The sequence below is a fragment of the Odocoileus virginianus genome, chromosome 23 (assembly GCF_023699985.2).
Source record: "Odocoileus virginianus isolate 20LAN1187 ecotype Illinois chromosome 23, Ovbor_1.2, whole genome shotgun sequence".
NCBI lineage: Eukaryota > Metazoa > Chordata > Mammalia > Artiodactyla > Cervidae > Odocoileus > Odocoileus virginianus.
The window spans coordinates 38,769,968-38,797,172 of record NC_069696.1 but is presented as its reverse complement, the minus strand read 5'-3'; the positions used below and the strand labels follow the sequence as shown (position 1 = coordinate 38,797,172).

The 27,205-nt window shown below is 54.8% G+C and overlaps 2 protein-coding genes across 4 annotated transcripts; both read right to left on the bottom strand.

The window, feature by feature from the left end:
* C1QTNF6 (C1q and TNF related 6) lies at window positions 1-25,338 on the bottom strand. Of its 2 annotated transcripts, none has more exons than XM_070453936.1 (3): window positions 25,258-25,338; window positions 4,699-4,957; window positions 1-2,353 (listed from the first exon to the last, which is right to left on the bottom strand). In XM_070453936.1, the coding sequence occupies exons 2-3, from the start codon at window positions 4,949-4,951 to the stop codon at window positions 1,806-1,808; spliced, it is 801 nt and encodes a 266-aa protein (XP_070310037.1). In that variant the 5' UTR covers window positions 4,952-4,957; window positions 25,258-25,338; the 3' UTR covers window positions 1-1,805. The 2 variants fall into 2 exon arrangements, with proteins under 2 accessions (XP_070310037.1, XP_020735380.1); XM_020879721.2 differs by lacking the exon at window positions 25,258-25,338 and adding an exon at window positions 7,221-7,648.
* SSTR3 (somatostatin receptor 3) lies at window positions 16,920-25,347 on the bottom strand. Of its 2 annotated transcripts, XM_070453935.1 has the most exons (3): window positions 25,258-25,347; window positions 24,894-25,044; window positions 16,920-20,680 (listed from the first exon to the last, which is right to left on the bottom strand). In XM_070453935.1, exon 3 carries the CDS (start codon window positions 20,642-20,644, stop codon window positions 19,376-19,378), a length of 1,269 nt encoding a protein of 422 aa, XP_070310036.1. In that variant the 5' UTR covers window positions 20,645-20,680; window positions 24,894-25,044; window positions 25,258-25,347; the 3' UTR covers window positions 16,920-19,375. The 2 variants fall into 2 exon arrangements, with proteins under 2 accessions (XP_070310036.1, XP_070310035.1); XM_070453934.1 differs by lacking the exon at window positions 24,894-25,044.
* Between the last annotated feature and the right edge of the window lie 1,858 nt (window positions 25,348-27,205).

Sequence of the window (27,205 nt, the reverse complement as noted above, 5' to 3'; positions counted from 1 at the left end):
TGAGTTGCCAAGAAGACGTAAAACCTTTAATCACGTGGTCAAGCAGGGCAGGGGTGAAGTCAGGTTGGGGAGGCTGGGACTGTTGCACAGGGCCGGCCTTCACGGCACCGGGTCAGGCCCTGCTGCCACCCCCAGCCACGTGGCCAGGGCTCCCTTGGCCAGGAGGAAGCACCAGAGACTGCCACCGGGGTCACCTCTGCCCCCGAGTCTGCACAAGCACCAATGGGCAGAGGCTGCCTCCCTCTAGGAAGAGGGTCAGGCCACCTGGGGCTGGGGAAAGGGAAGGGGAAGGCTGGGGGCCGCCAGGCTGTCCCACCCTGGGAGGAGGGAAAGGACAGAAGTCCTGATGTCCCTCACTTGGCCTCAGCCTCTCCCAGTGCCTCCCTCGGCATCATGGCTCAGAGCAGCGTCCCCGGACTGACCTGGAACATGACTGGCTTCAGTTCCCCAGACCTGCTGAGGGGTCCAAAGCCCAGTGCCCTCCTTCCTGGCTCATTGCCTGGCAGTGGCATTTGTAACTGCAGCAGCAGCCAGGGGAAGCTCTGCTGGGCAGCAGGGCCTCAGCACCTTAACAGAGTGTGGAGGGCCAGGGGCATGGGCTGGCGAGGGGCACCAAGAAGCTCAGAGCACCTGGGGACAGACGTCAGTGTCTGACAGTGGCTGGGAGCCTGGGAGGACGGAGGCCCAGGCAGCTTTGGCAGAGAGGGCTGTGCACGGCCCTGACAGCACCAGGGAGTGGGGCACAGAGGGCATGCCCTGAGGGTGGTGGGGGTAGGAGCCCTCGCAGGCATCCATCCCAGTCGCGTAGGGAGCTTGGTCTGGGCTTCCTCCTTCAGGGGATGCCTTACCCCAAAATGCCTCCAAACCCCTGAGTCCTCTCCTGATAGCACCATCCCCTGACCAAGGTTCCTCTGGGTTTGCTTTAAAGATGGGCATGGGGCAGAAAAGAAAGGAACAGGCAGAGGATACCCATTCACCTTGGTACCCTAACCTGTCAGCCTTGGGGAGTGGTGGGTAATGAGGGGCCATAGTGTCTGAAAGCCCAGAACACAGATGTATATGATCAGAGCCCCAAGAAGTTCTCTGGAGCTGTTTTCAGGATCCTCTGTGCCTCCCCTCCCCAGCTGGACTGGGTGCTTACCGAAAGCAGGGCCTGTGTCTGCTTCCCCTCAGCCTTCCCAGAGCTGGGCCCAGAGAGGGTGATCAGTGAATGTTCAGCGACTGAATAAACACACTACGGTGTGCATGTTGCGGGCAGACAGGAGTTCAGAGAGAAGGAAGAGGTTGTAAGAGACAGGAGGAGGAAGTATCCTAGAAAGATGAAATTTAAGGATGTTGGGAAGATTCCAGAATGTTTGGAAGATTCCAGGATGTTCAGAAAGTACCAAAATGTTGTGAAAGCTGTAGGACTTGGTTACTCAAGGGGGGGTCCAGAGACCAGCAGCACCGGCATCACTCAGGAATGTACTAGAAATGCTGAATCCTGGGCCCACTCCACATGTGCTGAATCAGACTCTACATTTCAGCACAATGCCCCAGTGATTTGTATCACATTCAAGTTTGAAAATGGCTGGTCTACAAGATGGAGAAAGTTCTAGAAGATGTAGGTTAGGAGGTTTCTTAAAATATTCAAGAGAAGAGAGGCAGGAACAGACCAGGAGGGGTGATGGAGGGGAAAAAAAGAGGAGGAAGGCTGCCCAGAATGCCAGGTCAGGGGCCCATTTTACAGATGGGCAAAATGAGGCCCCCACAGGAGACAGACCTGCCCCCAGCCACCCCAGACCAGAGCTGCCCCAGGGGAGGCACTAATCATCCTCAGGCTTGATGAGGTGGCCGCTGAAGGTAATGTAGGTGTCTATGTCGTCACTGTAGACGGCATTCTCACGCTCGCGCTTGAAGAGCCGTGCCCAGACGCGGTCACCCGGGGCCAGGGCCAGCATCACGCTCTGGCTCTGCATGATGCTGCGGTCGCTGGGCTGCGCGTACAGGATGACGGCCGCCTTGTCGTTGTGCACCACATGCACGTAGGTCTCCTTGAAGTTCCAGCTGTGCACGTTAAGGCTGAAGAAGTAGAGGCCGCGCAGTGGGGCGACGAAGTGGCCAGCAGCCAGGTCGAAGTGCCCGTCAGGGTTCACGAAGACCGTGTCAAAGAGCAGCGGCTGGAAACCCTCGCTGCTGTGCAGGGCCGTCTTGCGGCCCACCGAAAAGGCCGAGAAGCGCATCTGGCATGGACTGCCAGGGCTGCCCGCCTGCCCCTTGGCACCCTTGATGCCCTGGGGGCCACGGTCCCCCCGGGGACCCTCCCTGCCCAGCTTCCCAGGTGAGCCCAGCAGGCCTCGGTCCCCTTTGTCACCTGTGGGGACAAGAAAAGGAAAAGTCAGGGCAGGTGCCCAGGGCTGTTTCTAAGCATCTGCAGAAGGCTCTACCCTGACCGAGAGAAGGTAGGCCAGAGGAACCACCATTTACTGAGCACCTACTGCATGCCAGGCATCACTGCCCCAAATGACCCTTTAAGGGAGACACCATGTCCACCGCCGTTCATAGGGAGGTGAAGGGCTCGCCTGGGTGGCATGGCATGGCTTAGGAGCAGGGCGGCATGCATGCAAGTTAAGCTGCTTCAGTCGTGTCCAACTCTTTGTGACCTCATGGGCCGTAGCCCACCAGGTTCCTCTCTCCATAGGATTCTCCAGGTAAGAATCCTGGAGTGGGTTGCCATTCTCTTTGTCAGGGGATCTTCCTGACCCAGAGATCAAACTCGTATCTCCTACAGGTAGATTTTTTACCATTGAACCACCAGGGAAGCGCCACTGTGCATGCTAAGTTGCTTCAGTCATGTCCGACTCTTTGTGAGCCCTATGAACTTATAAGCTGCCAGGCTCCTCTGTCCATGGGATTTCCCAGGCAGGAATAGTGGAGTGGGTTGCCATTTCTTCCTCCAGGGGATCTTCCTGACCCAGGGATCGAGCCCAGGTCTCCTACATTGGCAGGCAGATTCTTTTCCACTGAGCCACCTGGGAAGCTGTGCTTCTTGAGGAAACAGATCCCAAATATTTCGCTGCTGCCTGTTACAGTGCCGGTAATCACCCTCAGCCACATCACTTTGAATGAAATGGACAGCCCTGTGTTCTCCCGGGGCCCCCTTTGACCACAGCGATGTTGCTAGGAAGAGGGGAAGAAGGGGCAGAAAAGAGGGCACAGGCCCTCGGAGGAGAAGCCAGGAGAGAAGCAAGGAGGAGGGGATCAAGGTCTCTGCAGAAGTCTTCCTCACCAGCCCCATTGGTGAAGTAACTACCTCATTACATGCCCTGCACTTTACAGTTTGCAGAGCACTTTCTTCGTCCCAGTCCCAAGGGATGGTAGTTATAGTTTATACATGATGCAGCGAGCCCAGGGAGGAAGAGATCCTGCTGCCCCACACAGTGAGGAAGCTGAAGAGCTGGGGCTGGGACCCAGGGAAGGTGCCAGGTGCCTTCTGCCACAGCAGATGCCCGCCCACCTAACAGGCAGCTGGAGGGGCGGCCCAGAAGAGGTGACATGGGATTTCATGGAGGGCAGTGACGGGGAAGTACTGTTGACAACCAGCTACCTCGTTAACCTCACACGGAGGGCTCTGCTGGCCTTGGGGAAGCGGTGATGTGTGAGGTGGTGAGAAAAGTGGGGAGAGGAAGAGAGGGTTTCAGATCCGCGGAGTGGAGTGGTCCTCTGCATTCCTCCCCATAAATCCTAGCTCTGCTCCTGACAGTGGCATGACCCCAGGAGATCTCTCTCAGAGGCTCAGTTTTCCCCATCTGCAAAGTGGGAGGATGAAGCTTACCGCCCTCACGGGGTTGTTGTGAGCAAAGACGGATGTAAGGAAGTCAAGGGCCTGGCCCCAGGAGTGACCAGCTGCTCGCAGGCCCCAAGAGAAGTAGCTCTCTTGGGGTCTGGTCTTAGAGGACAGGGAGTCAGCTCTCACTTGAATGGCTCAGGGGGTCCCCACAGCTCTCCCCACTTCTACCCTTGTCTCCCACCATCTAGTCTCCAGGAGAAATTAGAGGGATCCATTTGAAACCTAAGCCAGGTCAGGCCCCTCGTCTGCTCAACTCCTCCCTCCCTCCCTATCTCACTCAGAGAAGAAACCCACATTTTGTTTCTAACCTCAGCTCCTCCGCTTGTCCCCTGCTCCTTAAACATACCAGGTCCACTACTCACTCTGTGAATAGAGTGACCTGCTATTCACTCTGCCTGCAATGCTCTTCCCCAGGTATCTACATGGCTTCTTCCTCACCTTCTCAGGGAGACCTCCCCTGACCTCTCCCATTCAATATGCAACCTGTGCCCCACACCTGCACTCCCAATGCTGCTTCCCTTACCTTTTTTCACCTCAGCACTTCCATAGCATTTATCACCATCCATCTCTTTAACTTGGGTGATATGTTTATTGCTCATTGTCTGCCTTCCCCACTAGAACAGAAGCTCCACAGACATGACATCTCTGTCTGGTTTGTACACACTCCCTCCCAGAATTCAGAATGATCCTGACACATGGTGGGTACTCAATACAACGTGTGAATGACAGAAAGGGTCTGAGACAGTTTTCTGTCCTGGTTTCTCCTGCTCCTCTCATCTCACCTCCCCCAGGCCCAGGAAGAGACCTTCCCACATGCCCTCCTTGACGCCAACCAGGCCAGTCCAGCCCGAGTCCTGTGTGGTCCTCACCCTTCAGGATGGTGATGTTAATGTAGGGCCTGACCTCAGGCAGCACATATGGGAGGGCAGACGGAGAGGCTGAGGACGCATGCGCAGCATCGGCAAGGACCATGGGGTCTTCAGAGTCACAGCACCGTCGACAGGGCCCAGGGGAACTAGAGGCCACAGCTTCCCCAGAGGTGGGCTCCTCGGTGGGGAGTCCAGACACCGAGAGAAGGAGCAGGAGCGCTGCCCAGAGGAGGCCCAGGGCAGCCGTCCCCATGGCGACCTGGAGCAGGAAGGAAGGACAGGAATATAGTTACCTGAAGGTCTACACTCTGCTGATGCCTAGCGTGGATGCTGCCACCTGCAGCATGGGTGTTCCTGATGTAACCCAGGGAGGGAGCGCTAGTGCCCCATTTAACAGACAAGAAGACAGAGGCCTAAACAGGAAGACAAGTTCTCCAAGTTCACAAAGAGACCTGAGATAGTGCAGGGCCTGGAGTCTGAGTCTCCAGTCCTGGGCGGTTTCCCTCACACATGGGCCCACGAAGAAGGACCCCCTCTGAAGATGAACGTCCTGGGAGGTCTTTGCTGGGGTGGGTGAGGAAGACGTCCTGCTGCCCATGTGACATAGCCAATGAGACTGTAAAATGCTTTTCCCACACTGCCAGTCTCTCTCGGCCTTGTTTTCCTGTCACTGACTCCATAGTCAATGGAATACAAGTTAGAAGAAGGAGCCCCCTTGGGACAGACTAATTAGAAACAAACAAACAAAAGAAGTCCCAGCAGTCATGCAAAACTGAAGGTACGTAGCTGGTGTCAGCCCACCACCTCACTCAGCATCTTTGTGCAGTCAACAACTTACACAACTCAACCTCGCCCAAAAAACCCTATAGGGAGGGAGCAGGAGAGAGTAAAATTCATTGGAAGGTGGTTGTGTCAATCATCTTAGACCTGCCAATCAGCTGCCAGGGTGGTAATTTGGAATTAAGGGACAGAACCCAGGAGTTCTGGAAAATTTTAAAGGAACAAGGAAGTCCAAGGATTTGTGAGGATCTGTCTTTGGCCTTGGCCTAGAAGGGATCCAGAGTTCCAGAAGAGGGGCAGAAGGTAGCCTGGACAGCAGTGACTGGAGACAAGCCGGGCTGGTGGGCAGGAAGCCAGGCAAAGAGCTTCTGAGGTGGTGGCAGTCTTTGGGGGCTGGCACACGTTATCGCAGGATCAGAAACTCGTTTTTTGAAACCAGACTGGTTTTTACACTTCTGGCGTTTCTTTGTTTATTTCCTTTTTGCTCTCCTGTAACATTTAGTACAATTCAAAAATATTTTTCTGTGGTTAATACGCGTAGAGAAGGTAAAATTATTATTATTTTTTAAAATGCCCTTCTATCCTAACCTGAGCACTGAAGTAAGAGTTGAGTTTTAAAGGGGCAGGAACAGTCCCTGCACCAGCCCCCTCCCACTCCCCACTCCCCGGAGCTGGGTGGTAGCAGTGGGCAGCAGCCTCCAGGGTCTTCACCCTCTCCTGGGGGTGGCCTTGTTCCCTGCCCGCCACTCCCACCCTGGGCTGGTCTTCTGGTCTGCTCAGTAAGTCAGGCCAGGTCTTCAGGGAACAGCACCCCCTCTGGCCAAGATTATCACCCTTTCCTTTTATTTGTAAATTATAATACACATCCCAGCGATTTTGAGAAGAGCAGAACCCCCTCTTTCCTGGTCACAGATGTGAGACTTTAGAATCAGACCTGAGATTCCAGAATGGTTTGCAAGCTGTGTGACCTAAGGCTAGTGGCTTAACCTCTCTGGGCTTCTTGCTGCTTAACATTTTACAAAAAGGAGACAACACTACCTCCCCCACCAGGCTATTTGGGAGGATTTAAAAGCAGGAAAATCACCTGTCTGGTAAAAGACTCTTAATTAAACATTTGTTCCTCTTTCTGCTGCCCAACATGACCTCTCCCCTAGTCCTGCATGGGACAGGAAGAGCAGAACTGTTCCCAGAGAACTGGCATGGTCTGGGGACATTTCTGTTGGGCCAGACAGCTGGGAGTCAAAATATCTGTGACACAGAACTGTGACCTGGGGCGGGGGGAGGGGGACGCAGGAAGCAGGAAGCAAAGCAGCCTTTAACAAAAGTAATAACCACAGCCACGGTCACTGGCTGTCCCTGGGGGAGGGGGTCATGCAGGCATCAAGTGGAGGGACCATGCCGTGGGGGTGGTTTGGGGATCCCTGCTGCCTCCACTGTGGAGCTGGGGCCTCTTCGGGGTCGAAGGAGAGTCAAGCCCTGCTGGAGCAGATTCGGCGCCTGTCCAGGCAGGAGTGGGCACAAGCCAGGAGCATCGGAGGAGGGCAGCCCTTCACCAGCGCGGAAAGTCTCAGCCAGAGGAAGGGATGGGGAGGAGAGAGCCCAGAGGGGCTGGCCGGGGTCAGGGGGAGAAAGCAGGGCCCCAGATGTGTCCAGGAAAAGAGGAGGAAGGAGAGGCATTCCAGGCTCTGACCCCAACCCCCTCGGCCCTGCTGGATGAAGCTGCAGGACTTCCCATCACTCACTCAGTGTCAGACAGCCTCGTACAGCAGCTCATGGACCCCGGCTCTCCCGGCAGCCTCTGGTTCCTTGATCCATGTTTGCAATGATGATAATAACTTGTTGCTGGCCCAGACCCCCAGGTCTGGCGGGCTGGCCCAGGAGGGAGGGAGGAAGGGATGGAGGCAGCGAGGAGGGAGGGAGGGAGGGAGGGCGGAGGGAGCAGGCTGGCTTCCCACTGCCCCTCCTCCCTGCTCCCTCCCCTCCAGCCTCTAGGTTCTTCGGAGATGAAGGGAGCCGGTGGATTCCCTTTGCTTAACTCTTTGGTAGTCCTAGAGGGTCTTATTTAATTCAGAGACCCTATTAATTTCCAGCAGGAAGGGGTCTGAGGTCCCTGATGTGTGGGCTGGAAAATCAAGCCCCGGAACGGGTAAGGGCAGGAGCCCACTAAGTTGCTCAGAAAGGGGAAGGCTCCAGCCTAAGCTGAAGGGCTCCTTAGTCCTGAGTCACCAAGACAGGAGGCATACAGAGGGCATGCACACCAGCCCAGCTGCCGCAGGTTCAAATCCTGGCTCGGGCACCCTCTGGCCAGTCCCTTCCCCTCTAAGGCCCTGGTTATCTGTAGAACTCCAGTCCCCAGCCTCATCCATTCCAGTCACAAAGGGAGGCTTAGTAAGTGTTTGTTGAGTGATGGTCTCATCTCCTTGGGGATCAGTTAAAGGTGGCAACCAGGTCAGTAGCTCCACCCCCAATGACATGAAAGTCCTACTCTGCCTGGGAATTTTGTCATGGTTATCCATCTTCCTGGTCTTCTAGAGCCATGGAAATAACTCTCAAGTTCATAGGAGGGCAACCTGTACAGAAGACCCCAGGGCCCCAGGAAGGGTCTTGCCTCTGCTTCCTTCTGGTGAGGCTGCAGGAGGCTTTGCAAAGGCTGCAGTTCTGGCTCCCTGGGTCAGAGAGCCCTGTACAAAAACTCACAGGTCTCTCGCCCTCCAGCCCCCTCTACATATGTTGAGTTCTTACTGCCTGTGCCAGACTTCATCTTCAGAGGGACTTTTGTCACCCAAAGGGTATTAACATCCATTATTTCTACTCTTCTTACCCCAGCTTTGGGAAAAGGAGCTAGTGGTGGAGCTGATGTGACTCACCCGGGGTCAGTGAGTGAAGAGGAACCACAAGCCTACAGAATGGAAGGAGTTCCCACGATGACCCAACTGGCTACGGCTGTGGGCAAAGGCCGCAGTTCAGGGTCTGTCTCCTGGGCAGAGAGAGGTGGTGACATTGTGCCTCTCAGGAGGCACAGGACTGCAGTGACCTAAGGGGGGTTTATTGAAGTCTGGAGCTTTGGGTGTTAACTCCAAGCCCCACTCACAGCTGGGCAAACTGTGAAGGAGGGAACAGTCCTGGCTGTGTGTTGTTGACCAGCTCTTGTCTCTGAGCTTCTGTTTTTCTATTACATTGGGGGGATGGTCACACAGAATATCCAGACCTGGAAGGACCCTTAGAGGTGATCTAATCCAATCCCTTATCCCGTCCAGCAGGGACACTGTGACTCAGGGACGGCAAATCTTTGGCTCAAGGTCACACAGCAGACTGGAGTCTAAGTTGGGATGAGAGCCGGACTCTCCCAACTTCTAGCTTTGGGCTGCTTCCCTCTCTCAAGCCCACCTGGCATGCCCCCCACCCAGGCCTATTTAGGGGTCCAAAGCAGCCCAAAGGAACACAGATGGAAGGACTGTGGACCCTGGGAAAGCTATCAGGTCCATGCTGGCTGTGCCCTCTATGTGGCCCTGCCCCAGGCAGCATTCCCAGGGCACTGAGCCAAGGCTGTAGAGGGAGGGAAGTAAGGGGAGCCGCCCTCTCCTCCCTCCCCTCGCTGCTGCCACCAGAGGGAGAAGGGCTGAATCAGCAGCACTGGAGGCAGACAGGGCTCCTGGCTGTCTCTCAGAGATCTGGCTTAGAAAGCCTAGCATCTGAGGACAAAGGAATGGGGGATGCGGAGAGGCAGGGTGGGGACACAGGATTGCTTTGGTCCAGGGCCCATTGTGTGCTCCTGCCACGCTCAACAGGCCCTCTGCAGAGAAGGAGACTCAACTCAAAGGTTTGGAAGAAAACATTGTTCAGTTGCTAAGTCATGTCTGACTCTGCTACGCCATGGACAGCAACATGCCAGGCTTCCCTTTTCTTCAGTGTCTCCCGGAGTTTGCTCAAATTCATGTCCATCAAGTCAGTGATGCTATCTAACCATCTCCTCCTCAGCCACCCTCTTCTTTTGCCTCCAATCTTCCCCAACATCAAGGTCTTCTCCAATGAGTCAGAAAATAATATTTTTTAAGGGAAGTGTTACATCAGTTATTAAAAGTGGTACAGAATTCCAAGTGGATTGTTAAAGCAATCCTTTGTGGAAAAGAATTGGAAACATCCATATTACACATTTGATCCATAGCTCAGCTGGTAAAGAATCCGCCTGCAATGCAGGAGACCACAGTTTGATTCCTGGGTCGGGATGATCCCCTGGAGGAGGGCATGGCAACCCACTCCAGTATTCTTGCCTGAAGAATTCCATGGACAGAGAAGCCTGGCGGGCTACAGTCCATGAGGTCGCAAAGAGTCAGACACAGCTGAGGGACTAATCACACATTTGAGCCAGTTATATTTTACACACTTTCTCTGGAATGCCATAGGAAGGTGCTAATGTCATTTTGATGACTTAACTTTGCTATATAAATTTAATAAACTAGGTATATATATGGGGGGGGGGCGGAAAGAGCCTCATCTCACTTAACAGGTGAGGAAGCTGAGGTCTGGACAAGAAAACCATTCTCACCAGGTTCTAGGTCTAGCTTCTTTGACTCCCAGCTGTGGTCAATGCCCCAGAAAAAGGCCTCTTGTCCCCACCCCATCTCCCAGGCACCTGGCTGTGATGAGGGGCGGGGCAGACAAGAGGGTTGGATTATGGAATATTACACACAACTTTAATAATATTCTTCCTCCCACTCTCTTTCATCATCCGGAAAATTTCTGCATTTGTGCATGGGCCTTTAGTCTCTCAGCCATTCTGCAGCTCTCCACAGCAGCCCAGGTAGCTTGGAGACAGAGTCACAGCCCTGGGTCAGACAAGACTGGGTTACATCTCAGCTCCACTTCCTTCCAGGTCTGTTGACCTTGGCCACGTCCCCCCTACCTCTGAGCCTTGGTGTCCCTGGGCCAGAGGGACATGAGGAGACCAAGACTATCTGAGCAGCCTGGCAGGATATCCAATGGGATACACACTGGCCACCAACCAGTGCTTCTCCCGGGTTAAATCCTGAATATGATGAGGACATGAGCCCATTCTCCTCAGGCACACATCTGAGACACAGACTCAGGGACTCTCAGAACCAAGTTCCTAGCCACACCCACCTTCCAGCCCAAAGTTTGGACAAAGATATAAAAATAATGACACTTGGTGCTTGCAACAAGAACCCTTCATGCATTTTTTAAAAATAAAATGTGCCTGTCGTAAAGTGAGATAGAACAGAAAACAGAATTCCTGGAGTCAGCTATGCAAGTGGTGTATGGTAAGTCACCGATCTATTAATAACTGTTCTAGGGCAGTTACCAACAAACTAAACAAAGGAAACCGTGAGCGCCACCCACTGGGGAAGGTCACGGAGCCCGGCACCGACCCCAGCCACCCGGGCCTTCTGCTGTACCCCATCCGTCCAAGGGGGAAGATGGAGGGCCCACTGAGATGCGCTGTTCCCTCACTTATTCCAACAACGTGGGTAGGGGGTCCAATGGGGCCATCGCTCTCCCAAGATGCTAGCTTACGCGGCTTCCTGGATCTGCAGAGCCCCTCCTTCGACCAGCTGAGTAGTCGAGGGTGAACTTCGCTCTCCAGACTCCATTTATCCGTCCTGGGCTTTCTCAGCAACCCACGTCTGTCCTACAGGTGTTCATCTGACTTGAGCGAGTTTAATCCCATTTACAGAAGGGGAAACCGAATCCACAAGAGGACTATCGAAAAGAAGAGCCAGCCCCATCCCAGCCCTCCTGGCCCCTGACAAGGACGGTGGTTACACAGCGGGAAACTGAGGCTGAGGGAAGCAGGTGCGCCAACTGGCTCCTCCTCACGGCCGACTAGGGGCAGAGCCAGATGACGGCGCGGGCAAGGTACGAGGGAGGCCACTGCCACCTCCCACTTCTCCCGGCCAAATTAAGGGGCGCGACTCCCCCACCCCAAGCCGGGGAAGCCCCAACATCCTCCCACCCCCACTTCGGGCTCAAACCCTGGGAAAAACTGCCGCCAGCTGCGGCCACTCTTGGCAACACCCAGGGCTCTGCTAGAACAGATCCCTGCCACAAAGAAACCCGCCGGCGAATTCGCTCCGGCCACCGCGCCTGTAAGCCAGAAGCCGAACACGAGATGGGCGAAGGCAGCCGCAGCGGCGCCGGGGAGGGACCTTTGAGAGTTCAGCTTCGGTGGAGCCGAGCAGAACCGAGCAAAGCCGAATTTGGCCGAGCGGAGCCGAGTCCAGCCGAGTCACGCGGGTCTGGCTGATCATAGCCGGGTCTGACCGAATGGTGACGAGTAGAGCCGAGTTCGGCCGAGTGGAGCTGCTGGAGGGAGCCAAGGGGAGAGGCAAGGTCACTCGGCGCCCCCTGCTGGACACAGAGCCCGGCGCTGGCCTCAGCCGAAGCTAACGCGCCGCCGCCTCCCAGTCCTGCGACAGTCGGGGGCTACTGAGCCCGGTTTATGGATGTGGAAGCTGAGGCTCCAAGACGTTTCGAGCCTGGCCCAAAAGCACACAGAGCTAAGAAGTGGTGGCTGTGAGGTTCGAAACAGATTGTATGGCAGAGAGCTCACCTGCCACTGCCACCCACTGCAGTGATCATTGTGCGTTTGCTTTGATCTCGCAGTAATTGCTGCCATTTATCGTGGTCATCCAGGAGGAGGGACCTGCCCTGTCTGATGATCCGGGGTAGACCCACCCTGGAGCACAGAGATAACCCCTGTTCTTACAGGTGGTGCAACCAAGTGGGCTCTGGGCACGCTGACCAAGCACAGCCGGGCCAGCCGTTCTGTGTGCAAATATTGACATGTTTCCTGGTCATTAAAGCAGAAAGCAGGTCGGAAAGGCCCTGTACGACTGCAGGCCTCATTTTCCCTTCCTGTTTACAAGATGGCCAGAGGGTAGGAGCTCCTGGCTGTCTGCAGGCTGTGTCCCCGGGCTATGTGAGCCAGGACCTGGGGTGTCTGGGACCCTGGAGGAGGCCAAGTGTGGCTCCAAGCACTGTCTTTGAGCTTGTGAAAAAGTGAAGACTGGCCTTGCCTCCCATGCACATGTGTGTGCTCAAATACATCAGTGATCTTCATTCCTGTGTGCAGACCACCTTAGCCTGCCAGACAGGCCTATGCCAAAGCTGCAGGGCTGGCTGGAGGGTGGCTGGGCTGGGCTTGCAGAACACAACCGAGGTCACAACAAATGAGTAGTGTCAAAGGAAGGTCAGGCTGCATTAGTGGAAGCAGCCACCCCCGCTGGCCAGGGGCTCCTGGAGTTTGTCCGGCTTGATGTCGGCCATCCTCTCTTTGCTTCTCTCTTGGACATTTGCCATTCCAAGCAGAGTCGAGCCCACGGATCGGAAGAGCTGCTTCATGTTGCAGCCTGTCTGTGCACTTTTCTCAATGAATGTGGTACTTAATTCTTTGGCGTGCTGCTTGCCGTCCTCAGTGGTCATCTGCCTCTTGTTGGCCAGGTCCATCTTGTTGCCCACCAGCAGCATGATGACATCACTGCCCCTCTCTGTCCTGGCATCAGCAATCCAGAGGCCTGGGCTGCCCTTCATGCTGCTGAGTCTTGCTCAAGGACACCGCCTGTCACCACCAGTGGCTGCCAAGGGGCTAACACCATTGGCCCTCAAGTTCTTTCCACACCCAGCATCACTCCTGCCACACTCACCTTCATTTTTGTAGTTTCTAAAAACTATAGGCGCTGGACTGGGGACTAGGAAAATGGGGTTCTTGGTCAGCCTCTGGTGCTGTGACCATGGGTGAATCGTGTGACCATCCCAGGCCTCATTGTCTTCAGCTGTAAAATGGGTATGAGAGTTGTTCAATAGTACCTTGAACATCCTTCACACTTCTTCCCAGAGCACAGACTCCAGTTCCCTCTTGACACTTGGCTGGGCTATAACCTCTACAGCAAGATTTCCACCCCCACCCGTGGATGGCTTCTCACTTTTGTTAAAGCACTTCTCAGGTTTATTTAATACATAGTACCTATAATGCACTGTGAAAGTGAAGTGCTGGTTACTCAGTTGTGTCCAGCTGTTTGCAACCCCATTGACTGTAGCCCACCAGGCTCCTCTGTCCATGGGATTTTTCAGGCAAGAATACTGGAGTGGGTAGCCATTCCCTTCTCCGGGGGATCTTCCCAACGCAAGAATCAAACCTGGGTTTCCCATGTTGCAGGCAGATTCTCTACTGTCTGAGCCGCCAGGGAAGCCCTGTACAATGCACTGTACCACTCACATAATCCTCTTAACATAGATGTCTACCCTCATCTTCATTTCAGAGAAAAGGAAACTGAGGCACTGAAAGGTTAATCAAACAGCTAGTGACTAGATGAGTGGGGATTCAAAACCAGACACTTCCAGATTCCGGGGGCTTAAGAAACACCCCTTTATCTCTTATGTTCAATGCAACTTCCTTCGCCCCTGAAGACAGACCTTGTATTTCTCTGCCTTCCACTTTTTGCATTTGGCAGTTGTTCTATAAACACTTGGTGAATGAAGACATGAATGAATGATAATGTCCAAGGTCTTCCCGAGGCCCAGGAGAGGCAGGGCTGCTGGCTCTGTTTTGCAGGTGGTAATTGTATTAGTTTGCTAGGGCTGCTGGACTGAACTACCACAAACTAGGTGATTTAAACAACTGAAATGTATTTTCTCATAGTTCTGGAGGCTGGAAGTCCAAGATCAAGGTGTCAGGCAAGCTGCTTCCTTCTGAGGGTTGAGAGGACAGACATGTTCCAGACATCTTTCCCAGCTTCTGGTGGTTTGCTGACTGTCTTTGGCACTGACTCTTGGGTGCATCACCCAGCATTTTCCCCATGCTCATGTCTGTGTCCAAATCTTCCCTTTTCTAAGAACACCAGTCATACTGAAATAGAGACCCACCTTACTCCAGGGTGATGTCATCTGAACTCCTTATGACTGCAAGGACCCTATTTCCAAATAAAGTTATGTGTGAAGGTACTGGAGTTTAGGGCTTCATATGAATTTGAGGGAGGGGGACACAATTCGATGCACAGTGGGAATTAACTTCCTACGAGGTCCTGTCTGACAAAACTTCTGTCCCTGAACTGGGCCTTTCTCCCTTTCATTCACTGCCTTTCTCCAACCCCAGGGCCTTAGCACATACTGTCCCTCTGCCAGACACACTCATGCTCACAGTCTGCTCTCAGTGCACCCCCAACACAGACCTCTCCCCCCAGTTGTGTTCCTCCAGAGAACCCTGCACTAGCATTCCCACTGGATAATGATCCATTTACCTGTGTGGCTGCCTGTGAGAGCCAAAAGCATGGGAACCATGTCTATTTCCCTCCACTGTACTCCCAGTCCAGTGTCAGGGCCTTGCACACAGGAAAACCTTTGTCAACTTAAAGAACTTTGCCCAAAGAGGTCAAGTGAATGGCCAAGTCCACGTGGTAGGTTCGTGGCAGAGTGGTCCTATGTCCCAGGTCTCCTGACTTTGGGTCTCATGACATTTAAGGGATGTGTTTGCCCTCTGGCCTTCCAGTAGTAGACTCACCAAGTCTCACCAGGGCCTGCCGGCCACAGAGGAGCACCCTGATGTTTTGATGGGACTGTGGCCTTGTACAACTCCCCTCACCTTATGCCTGGAGTTCTTGCTGTCTTTAGAGTGCTTTCTTCTGTGTCTGGAGTCCTTTGGAACCCAGGCTGTCACTTCCCTATGGGACAGTGACCTCTGTCTCCCCCACCCCTTGGAGGTGAAAAGGGCTGTAGCCCTGGGCCCTTGGCTTCCCTGTCCCAGGCCCTGCAGACTCCTTTCTGCCGGTGCTGAGGCTGATGTAAGAAGTCCTAGTCCAGAGCCTGGTAGCCATGGGCTGTTGCCTGGCAACTGTCTCTGAGAGACAAATTTAAGGTAGGGTCTTGGGTCTTGGACATCTTGAGCAACTTGGACATCTGGAGAGAAGGAATCAGGCAGGGAGGGCCATCACCACCCCTTCCTGCCTGCCTGGGCTCACAGCTCCAGAGCCTCCCCTGAACCCATAGCCCCTGTGGTTCCCATAAGCCACAGATTCTAACCCCAACCCCCCACGTGACTCTTTCCACCCCCTCGATTCTCCCCACATTTATTCAGAGTCACCACAGTGCACCAAAGAATTTATGCTTTTGTACTGTGATGCTGGAGAAGACTCTTGAGAGTCCCTTGGACTGCAAGGAGATCAAACCTGTCAATCCTAAAGGAAATCAACCTTGAATATTCATTGGAAGAACTGTTGCTGAAGCTGAAGCTCCAATCCTTTGGCCACCTGATGCCAAGAGCTGACTCATTGGAAAAGACCCTCATACTGGGAAAGAGAGAAGGCAGGAGGAGAAGGGGATGACAGAGAATAAGACAGTTAGATGGCATCACTGACTCAAAGGACATGAGTTTGAGCAACTCCAGGAGTTGGTGATGGACAGGGAAGCCTGGCGTGCTGCAGTCCATGCAGTCACAAAGAGTCAGACATGACTGAGTGGCTGAACAATAGCAACAGCAACCGCACTGTACCAACCAAAGGAAGTAGAATAATGGTGTGAAAATTTCCCCCTGGAGCTGTGAAATGGAATTTCTCCCATTCACTCATTTATCCCAAATCATCTTATGAAGGGCCCACAGCATTGCCAGGCCCTGGAAAAATGGATGCATCAGGCTTGAACCCTGCCTGGAAGCACAAGGCTAGTAGGACACACACATGTGTGTGCACAAGTAGTGAGTGACACATGGGAAGTCAGGGAAGCTGAAGGGCTGTGGGTTCCAGAGAGGTGACCCTAGCCAAGGCCCCACTCCCCACACAACCTTGGCTGCGAGCAGTCCCTCTGCTCCCAGCCCATGCACACCTGCCACACACACAGCAGGCCCTGTGTTTCACCCCAGTGCACCTTCACTCGTGGATATGGCTAAGATGCCTGAGCACCTACTGTATGCTTTGCCACTGTGTTTACACACTCCTCCTCCATCCTGCTCTTGTTGCTGCCTGGCTCTTCTCTCCCTGTCTAACTCCTACCCCATCGGTCAGGCCAAACTGTCCACCACAGGGTCCCACCTTTTCTGTAGCTGGAAAGATAGACTTATGCCTCACATCTGACCAATCATGGCATTCTATCACTTTGTCTTTGGTCATCGGCCCATATGGCCATCATGTGACCCAAAGAGAACCAATCAGCTCTCTCCCATGAGATCTGAAATTTGGACACAGGAAGAGAGTAGGTTTACTGCTTTTGGATCAAGCTCTCTCAGGATATAGGTTGAGGTTTGTCAGGAGCATCTCCCTTGACTCCTGGAGGACCAGGGCTCTGGGAGGCAATACACCAGGAGGCCTGGGCATGCAGAGCTGAGAGACGGGAGAGAAGGGGTATCCTGATAGAAATGCATGCATGGACACACCCCCAGTCAGGCACACCAATCTAAAAACACAGTGCTAGTTAAAACAATTCGCCCAGGCCGGTCGTCATGTATCACCAACTTTATTGACAAGAATTCGGGTCAGAATTTTCCCACAGGGCCTCCCAGCCACCCTTGTAGAAGTGGCTCACTTGCGCCAGGAATCAGGAAAGCAAGAAATGCTGGAATGCCAGGGATCTGCTTCCCTCAGACCCCCAGACCCTCCTCAGGGGAACCCTAGAATGAGGACTGGGCCTCCAGCCTCCAGCCTCTGTACAGGCTCTAGTTTTGTACACTTCCTTCCCCCTGATGGGGCCTCACTCTCCCCCAAGCCCTGCCCCCCAGTTCTTGGCCTCTGAACCTCAACTTCCCTTCCTGTGCCCTGTCGTGTTCTTACCCCTAAGGACTGGAGGACAGAGAAGCCACTTCATGAAAGAGAAGGAGGCCGCCTCCACTCTGCAGTCTGTTATGCCTCCAACCTCACCCACTGCAGTACATGGCAGTCTACCCCAGATGACCCCTTTTCTTCCCAAATCCCCGGAGGCAGGCACACTGGGACAACCACTGCCATTTTATGATGGGGAAACTGAGGCCCAGAGAGCTCAAGGCTGGACAGGATCTGGAGGTCTCCCAGGTTGTGACTCCCACATTTTCTCTGAGGACCCCCTACCCTCTGAAGGGTGGGGGTTGGGAGTTTAGCAAGAGTTACCACCCTCCTCAGAACCAGTCTCGCTGTGACTCTAAGGGGTCATCTCAGGGAGGGAGCCCAGGCCAGCCCAGGCCCAGCCTTGGACAGTGGTCTCCCTCCAGCCTGCTCTAGTCTTTTCTTCCTTGAGCCTTCCCGACCTGGACCTAGGGAATGTGAGAGGCCAGGAGGCCTGCTCCCCAGCCTGCCAGGGCCGTACCACTCCTCCCAACCTCTCTGGGGAGCCAGGCCCTGCTTCTCAGCTCTGCCCCCAGACTCCCATCAAGGCCCAACACTTCAGCGTGCTGCAGGCCCTCAGGAGTTGCTGGCCCCGCACCTTTCAGGGCATTAGCTTTCCCACCCGGACGGCATCCTTTCCTTGAGTTCCATCAGGCCAGGCACTGACTGGCAACTCAGTTTCATTGAGGCTTCCACTGAACTCAGACCAGAGGGGCCAACGTTGGCCCCAAGGTCATGAGACAGGTCTGACCTCCACTTCTTCTTCCTTCCCCTCCCCCTCCCCCATCTCTTCCTCCTTTTTCTTCCCCTCTCCCTCCTCCTCTCCTTCCTCTTCCTTTCACGTCTGTTTAGACGTGCTGCCTTTCCATTGCCAGTCTGCCCAGGCCGGGTCCCTGCCTTAGTCAATGAGAGGGGAGAAGCAGGGAGAATTTCTCCTACAAGACAGCTCCTGAGCCCTTGAAGACCCTCAGGCCCCCTCCAGTCATAGGACACGAAGCAAGCTGCTTTGAGGGTTGGTCAGCTGCCTCCAACAGGGCCTGAGCTAGCCTTTGGGGGGGGACCTATGCAACATGGGGTCCTTGTTTAAGAAAAGGAATACGGAATTACAAAGACAAAATTTGACTCAGAGCCTCAGAAGGGCCCAAGCAGTCAGGGACCCTGAAGCTGAAGTTAATTAGCTTCCTGGAAACTCTGCCTCTTCTCCTCTTGTCCAGGAACACAGGAGTCCTGGCACTGACCATCTGGGCCAAGAAGGCCTGGAGGTTATTGGGTTGTTCAGCAGGTGAGGCCTGAGGTCCAGAGAGGAGAAGGGCTGGCCCTCGGCCTTGCAGCAAGAGGAGCAGAGCTGATGTGGGGCCTGGGCAGTCTCACACCCCTTCTCCCTACCAGGGAAGACTTCCTCCTATTTGGAGCTGCAGTACTGACCCCTATGAATACTGGGCCCCACTCCCTCTTTTGTGAACCTGACTGAGCCCAGGAAATCCAAGGCCTTGGTTTATCCCTCTGAGGGCCAAGATTCAGGAATCTCTGTCTCTGAAGGGGAGAGCCCATCTGTACCTCTCCCCTTGTTTGTGCTGTGCGTGCTAAGTCGCTTTAGTCGTGTCTGACTCTTTGCGACCCTGCAGAATGTATCCCACCAGGCTTCTCTGTCCATGGGATTCTCCAGGCAAGAATACTGGAGTGGCTTGCCATGCCCTCCTCCAGGGGAACTTCCTGACCCAGGGATCGAACCCTCATCTCCTGTGGCTCCTGCATTGCAGGCAGATTCTTTAGCCCTGAGCCACCAGGGAAGTCCCACCCCTCCCCTTATCCTGACCCTATTCAGGAAGATCAGCCCAGCAGTGATGCCCCTCCAGACTTTTCATTGGATAGAGCTCATCCAGGCTGCTGTCTCCCATCTCTGAGTCACAGGGGAGAACACAAGGCCCAGAGAGCGGGAGTCACCTGTCTGAGGTCACACAGTAAGTCACATGGCAAGGGGATTAGAGCCCAAGCCTCCGAATATTCCATCGCGGGCCCCTGCTACCTTGGGTGGCACACCCTAGGTGCACCCACAGTCTTTGCCCATTCCTCGGGCTACCCTGGCCCTCCACAGGCCCCTAGAGATAGCTGATGTGCAGCGTGTCAGATTTCTCCCCAGCTGAGGGTTCTTGGGGTAGGAACTGATGCTCCTTGCTGGTGGTGCTGCTGAGAGGCTGCTCCTGTCCACTGGGACCTGGCTGTATGATCTGGTTGACCCGGCCATTCATCTCCCCCCGGCCCCCCTGCTTCCCTGCTCCCTCGTGCCGATCCTCCCCATCTCCATCCTCCTCTTCCTCTTCCGTCTTCTCCGGAGGCCCCACGGGAGGCTCCTGGTTTTGCACACGGCGGGAGGGCCGCAGCAGGACCCTTCGGAAGCCCTGCTTGAAGCGGTAGGAGAGGAAGCCATAAAGGATGGGGTTGGCACAGCTGTTGGCGTAGGGCAGGGCCACCACCAGGAAATAGAGGCCGAAGAAGGCAGGCTCCTCGGGCAGCGGGCACACCACGTTGATGATGTTGAGCACATAAAAGGGCATCCAGCAGAGGACGAAGAGCGCCACCACGGCCACCACCATGCGTGTGACCTTGCGCTCAGAATGCCGCCGCCGCTGGCACGAGGGGGCCCGCACCCGCCGCCCGGCGGAGCGCACCTTGACCACAATGAGCAGGTAGCAGAGGCAGATGACCAGCAGCGGCCCAAAAAAGCCCAGTGCAGCCGTGTAGATGATGAAGCCAGCCCGCCAGGCAGCCGCCGGCTCGGGCCACTGCATGTGGCAGGTGCTCATGCCACGGGGCACGCCCGAGAAGACCACCACGGGGAGCACCACTACGGCCGAGGCCACCCAGACAGCCGCGCTGACCGTGCGGGCCACGGGCGCCGTGCGCCAGCGGGCTGAGCGGGTGGGGTGCACCACTGCCAGGTAGCGGTCCACGCTCATGACCGTGAGGCAAAAGATGCTGGTGAACTGGTTGATGCCATCCACGGCCATGACCAGGCGGCACATGAGGGAGCCGAAGGGCCAGTAGGACAGGGCGTTCTGGGCAGCCAGGAAGGGCAGCCCCAGCATGAACAGCTCATCGGCCAGTGCCAGGTTGAGGATGTAGACGTTGGTGACCGATGGGGTGGCTGTCTGTCGCAGGACCACGTAGATGACCAAGGAGTTGCCCAGCAGGCCCACCACGCACACCACCAGGTAGACCAGTGGGATCAGAATGCCGCTGACAGCCAGCCCTGCTGCACTTGACCCTGCGGACACATTTCCGAGGACAGCATCTGGGGGCCAGGCCAAGGAGGTGTTCCCGGGTTCCGAGGTCGCGGGCACCAGTGAAAGAGAGCCAGGGGTGTTCATGGCCAAGAGAAGGCGGGTCAGCAGCCAGCTATTGGCCTGGAGGAGGGAGGACACAGCTTGGTCATGACTTTCTCTCCGTGGCCCCTCCCCCATCACACTGAACTTGGAGACTCCCTGGGCACCTGCCCAGAATTGGACAAGTCATTCATTTATTCTCCACAGGCCAGCAAGGGAGGCTGGCAAGGTAGCCCCACTTCTCAGATAAGAAAACTGAATCTTAGAGAGGTAAAGTGAACACCCTATACGACATAGTAGGGGTGCAGCAGGGGACTCGGGCTTGCCTGCTCCAGAGGGCAAGACCAGCAGTGGCCTGGTCCCTTCCCCTGTTCACAGGACGAGTGTTCCACAAATGTTTCAGTAAAGGGACTAGTGCATCATTCAGTCAGCTGCTGAAAACACAGGTCCTTTTCTCTATACCAGCCCTTTTCAAATGCTTTTGACACCAGTGCCTTTTATACTGCAACTCAATGACGTCATACTGTTCCATAACACAATATGTGCCCTTTTTACATATGATCGCCTCACTGGCAGAGAACCAAGTGGATCACCCACTGATACAGACTGTGTCCTTCCCACCCCTAAATGATATGTTAAAACCCTAACCTCCAGTGTGATGGTGTTAGGAGGGAGGGCCTCAGTGTGGGGTGATTAGGACACAGGGGTAGAGTCCTTGTGAATGGGATTAGTGCTCTTCTGATGAAAGGTCCCAGGTTCCCTTCTGCCATGGGAGGAAACAGCTAGAAAACAGCCAGCTGGGAACAAGAAAGCAGGTCCTCACCATATACTGAATCTCCTGGCACCTTGATTTTGGGTTTCCCCACCTCCAGAACGGTGAGGACTGAATTTCTGTTGTGTATAAACCACCCAGTCTACAGTATTTTGTTAGAGTGCGCCGGACAAACTAAGACACCCCCAACAGGTCTCAGCTCGCACACTTGAAAACACTGCTGCATGTCACCCATCCTTAACGTTGAGCCCAAGTCTCTAGATGAACTTCAGCGGATCCATAACCACTCTCCACCCCCTGCCCAAACTCCGATGAAAGGTAACACCTTCTTGTATTTTCTGGGCAGAGCCCAGCGCATTCCTCAGATTCTGAATGTAGTTAAGAACCACATGCTCAGAGGTGTCCCCTTCCATGGGAATCAAAGGCCCTGAGGATCCTCTCAGGCTGGCCCATCCCACTGCGCCTCCAACAAAGGCCCTGCCCAGGATGACGGACTGTGAACCTGGGGGGTGGGTGGCGGCCGTCCCTCCTGCTCCCAAGGCTGACTGATGGTGGAGCAATTCACACACGCTGGAGGTGAGGACAAGAATAGTCAGCTCCCCCTTGTACCGGTGGGGTGGGCTCCTCTGGGAAGAGGGCACTTCAAGGGGGCCTTGAAGTGTGAGTAAGAGCTTGCCCAGCGGCTCAGTGGGAACCAGCACCGCATCCACTGTGTGAGCACCTTCTTACTGCGCTTCTGTGTTGTGAGGAGCCAGGCCTCCTCCTGGCGTCCCTGCTGGACTTGACTCTCCTTAAGCATGGAGATGCTCATATTCAGCTCTGGTCCTTTCTGGCGTCCCTTCCACACAAGTTCTGTCTCAGCGTCTGAGGTACTGAGTGAATCAGAGAAAATCCGGGTGGACAAATCTCAACACAAAGGGAGGATGAACTGCTGACGGAGGGGATCCAGGCCCTGCTGGGGGAGGGCCCCAGCCTAGGATGCCCTCGCCTCCTCAGCAGGACTCCCTGGCTCACTGGAGATCCAGTTATAGGCCAGGACTGAAGGCCAGAGCCTCCTCTGGGACTGGACCTTCTCCCTTTTCCAAATGATGCCCCCTCTCAAAGTCCCTCGGCTGCTGGCTTCCCTGACTCCCTAGGGAAACCCCAAGGGAGAAAGAAAGCTCTCAGGGGAACCTTCCTCCAGTGTCCCCCTGCCTTTCCAGCACTGGACCTGAAATGCCTTCAGCAGGACCTATGGTCCCCACTGCCCTGTCCTGACACTGCTTTTCAGATGCAAAGCTCCTTCAGAGGGGAGGAACCCCAACTCAGAGCAGACACCTCTGGATGGGTGAGCATGGCTGGTTGCCCTTGCCTGATGACCTGGATTTTCCAAGGACTCTGAGCAGGCAGGGCGATGCCAAGAACGGGAAAGAACCCCTTCGCCCTGGCTCCTCCTGATGCTTCCCCAGGCCGACTGGGCTCAGAGCATCCCCTCCTTGCTCCTCCAAGTCTCAGGAGAGCCCTCAATCTGCCATCACCCCAGGTACTAGTTGAGGGGCAGTCTGAATGGTGGGTTCATAGGACCTTCACAGTACTGCCAGTCCCTGGTGACTGAGCCCTGACTGCCAGGCTCCAGGCTCAGCAGTGACATGCCGCATTGTATAGGGTCTCATGAAGAAGGCACTAGGCTGTCCCCACAGTACACACAGGGACCAAATGAGGCCTTGCGCTCAGCTCACATAGTTGGGAAGGGGCAAAGCTGGGAGGATTCGTTACACCAACATTCGTTACTCCATTTCACAGGCCGGCAGACTGAGGCCAGGCCTAGAGAAGGCACTTATTTTAGGATCATAACTGGTCAGGGAAACCAGCTGGCATCCAGCTTTCCTACCAGCCTATTCAGAACTCTCCTTACTGCTCCTTAGGCTCTTGAGCTATTAAGATCAGGAACCCAAGTCCCTAGACCCTTAGAGACTTCAAAATTGAATTTTAGAATCTTAGAACTGACTTGTAGAGTCATAGATTTTTAGACTCTGTGTCTTTGAATTGGAGAAAGTCAGATTTCCAGAATGCTGGAATCAGCCTTTAGACACAGAATTGTGAATCTGGGAACTTAAGAGTCCAGACCTCCTTGGCTGGGGAGCTCTACGTCACCGATCCGTCCACCTCACCTCCTTGTGTGCAGATCCTCTTTATAGCATCCCCATCAGGTGGCCAATCGCAGCCCAGGGCTGGAGGAGGGAGGCTCCTAAGAGAGGAGCAGTGAGCCAGGCAAACCTAATTTCCAGGCTGCAGGGACAGATGCCCTGGGGGAAGCCGGAGGGTGAGCTCTGAGGATGGCATCTCCTGCCCAGACACACACCTGTGTACCCCCCCCCCACACACACACACAAACGTGCTAACACACATGGCCTTGACAGGAACACAGTGTACCAGCCAGGCCCTGCCTTCATGCAGGAGAATTAAATAGCCCCTTCCAGAGCCCCTGGCCCCCCTGGAAGACTCCCTGCCTCTGCCTTTATCTGGGCAGATCTTCCCTGTCAAAGTTTAACAGGCCAGAGTGCCAGAAGCAAGGAAATTATAGCTTTCCTTGGGTGTAAGTCAGACCTGCAATTTAGATGCTGCCTTTTAAGGAGCTGGGGTACTGTGCATGATCTGGTTCATCCTTTGGAGAAGAGGGCCTTTTTCTCCCTGTCTGGTTTATCTTTGGCACAAGCTTGCCTGAAAACCGGGGGCAGACTCCCTGGAAGACTTTTCCAGAGGAAACAAGGGTCCAGAGAGGGTGAGTGGCTGCCCTGAGCCCCACAGCAATTCAGAACGGCCCTCAGGGATGCCAGATCATTCCCCGTTTGTCTATATCCCACCCACTTTCCTTCTAGATTGCTGGCTTTTAGGTATAGGACCCTGAGTTATTTGTACCTGTAACCCTAGCACCCAGCACAGCACCCAGGGCAGCACCCAGGACATCTGCAGATGTGAACAGACCAAGAAGTTCAGCAAGTAGAACTCAAAGCCAGGTAGGGGGATGCTCCTGGGACAGGCCTCAAACATACATCATGAGAGCCTCACCAAGCCCAAGAGGGAGGGTTTTCAGAGAGGAGGAAATTGAGGCTCCGAGAAGTTTGGCAAGTTGTACAACGTCACTCATCTGGTAAATGAGAGGCCAGAAGTTGAGATCAGTTCTGCCTATTACTAAACCGTCAGTGCCTCCTGGTTCTGCAGGCTTCCTTGAAGGCCTCGGGCTGAGAGACAGCAAGGACTGAGACAGCCCTGGCCAACACAGGCTGATGGTCCCTGGCTGACTCCACATTCTGCTTGCTCTCTGCTCCCCTGGGCCTGCCCGCCAGGAAGAGGCCCAGATGGTCTGTGCCCACTTCAGACCTGACTCCCAGGAGCACAGCCCACAAGCCCACAGCCCCTAGGTTGGGGACTTAGGGTCTGCTACAAAGGAATGATGCCAAATTGCTGTGTGACCTTGGACAACTCACTTTCCACCTCTGGACCTCAATTTCCTCCTATTAAAATGAAGACGAGTATACCCACCTCCCAGGGTTGTTGTAAAGATTAAATGGGAGTGTACTGAGCACAGTACCCAGTCCAGAAGAGGAGCTCAGGAAAGCTGGCACTTAAGCTAAATGCCATGAAGCATCTGGTTTCTCCAGCTCCAACACTGCTGTTTTGTGATTCCAAGATTCTGGAGTCATGATATGAAATTCCAAGATTAATGCCCACCCCCCACCCCCAGGCCCCTTCTGTCCACCAAGAGGTCACAGGAAGTCCTCTTTTCTCCCTGGACCTTCCTATCCTCTCCCAGCCCCCAGCCCCAGCCTCCCAAGTTCATCCTGGGCAGAGGGTGGGCTCCAGCACCCCACCCTCTGGGACCCCATCCAGGCCCCAGCCTCCTTACCTGCCCATGGGGCGAGGGCTTCCCTCCTTGCAGCCAGGCTGGTTATCATTCCGCTGTCCCCTCTCCCTGCCCAGTCCCCAGGCGTCCCTGAGCACCCCTGAGCTGGGGTCCCCACACAGTGCCCACTTCTAGACTGTTGGCAGGACCGGGCCCCCTCCTAGGCCTGCAGCGGCCACGGCCACGTCTGCCCACAGAGCCGCTCCCATCTGGTCTCCGGCCCTGACTTCCCACCGCCTGGTGCGTCACCCCCACCAACTGCAGGACAAGTCCTGGATGGTGGGGGGAAGGGACACAGATGGGGGGTCTGCAGGCAGGAGGCGGGGGTGGGGGGTGGGGGTGGGGTGCAGGGAGAAACCTCCCAAGGAAAAGAAGAGAAATGAGGACCAGAGCACTATAAGAAACCAATAGAAAGAGAGGGGAAAAGGGGGTCGGTCGGAGGTGGAAAGACAGGGAGAGACAGAGAGAGAAGACGGTGAGTGGGTGGAAAGCCAGAATGAGGGGGAGTGATGAGAAATGCGTGACAGGAGAAGAGAAAGAGGAGGAAAGAGCAGAGAAGGGGCCAGAGGGAGGGATGCAGAGAGAGATGCAGGGAGAGAGTGCGGGGAAGGAGGGAGGGGAAGGAGGGGGTGGCAGGGAGAGTGACAGAGAAGGATTGTGCCACAGATGGTGACACGGAGAGCCAGGCAAGGAGGCGGCAGGAGTGGGGGTGCGGGAGGGGCCGGGAGGAGGGGCCGGAGGAGGGGCCAGAGCGCAGGTGCGGGTGAGGGAGGAGGGGCGGCAGGTTAGGGGAGGAGGCTGGAGGGGGGGACAGATCTTGTTACCGGGGAGATTTCAGCCACCCACGCTGGCCTTGGCTCTCACAAGGGGTTGGAAAGGAGAGTGTGGTACTCAGGGGAGCTGGGGGCCGAGAGCCAGTGGCGGGACGACGCCTCCGAGGCCACGGTGCACACATCCCCCAGGGAGACAGCTGGGTTCCAAGGTCAGTGCTGCAAGGAGGGCTGAGGGCATGGGGTGAGCACTGGTTGGGGAGTCCACAGTGCTATGGTCTGGGTCCCCCAGCCACAGAGAGAGGCTGGGTAGGGGCTCTCAGCCCTGAGACTGGTTGAGTCTGGGGAGCCCCCAGGCAGGGTGAGGAATAGAAAGGTAGGGTAAAGAATAACTACTTCAGGCTTTGGGGGCCAAGAGACAACACGAAAGCTGTTATACAGGAGAAAACAAATTCCCACTCTTTGTCAACTGACAACATTTCAAATATAATAATAGTAATAGAGGACTTTTTTTTTTTTTTTTTGGTGATGCAGATCTACTACTGAGAAGAGTAGAATTCTTTTTTTCCTCTTTTTTTTTTGGAGAAGGGTAATATTTTGCTTCATTGGAGTTCAAAGTTAGCATTTCCTTTCATCAAATCAGTTGCAAATGGTCTTCTGTAAAACCCATCCTTAGCTGGCAGGCTGTAAGAAAAAAAAAAGCAGGCAGTGAGCCAGACTTGGCCCCTGGACCATATTTGCCAACCCTTAAGATCTCTGTCTGGAGCTTGAGCACACGCCTGATTGCCCCTGGATGCCATGCTCCAGCTCATGCCAACCAACCATGTGACCATAGGTAAGTTGTCCCCTCTCTGGGCCATGGGGAGTTTCCTCATCCGGACCATAGGGAGATTGTTGTTCATTTGCTACATCGTGTCTAACTCTTTGTGACCCCATGAACTGCAGCATGCCAGGCTTCCCTGTCCTTCACCATCTCCCACAGTTTGCTCAAACTCAGGTCCATTGAGTCGATGATGCCAACTCGTCCTTTGTTGCCCCCTTTCTCCTCCTGCCCTCAGTCTTTCCCAGCATCAGGGTCTTTTCCAATGAGTTGGGTCTTCACATCAAGTAGCAAAAGTATTGGAACTTCAGCTTCAGCATCAGTCCTTCCAATGAATATCGAGGGTTGCTTTCCTTTAGGA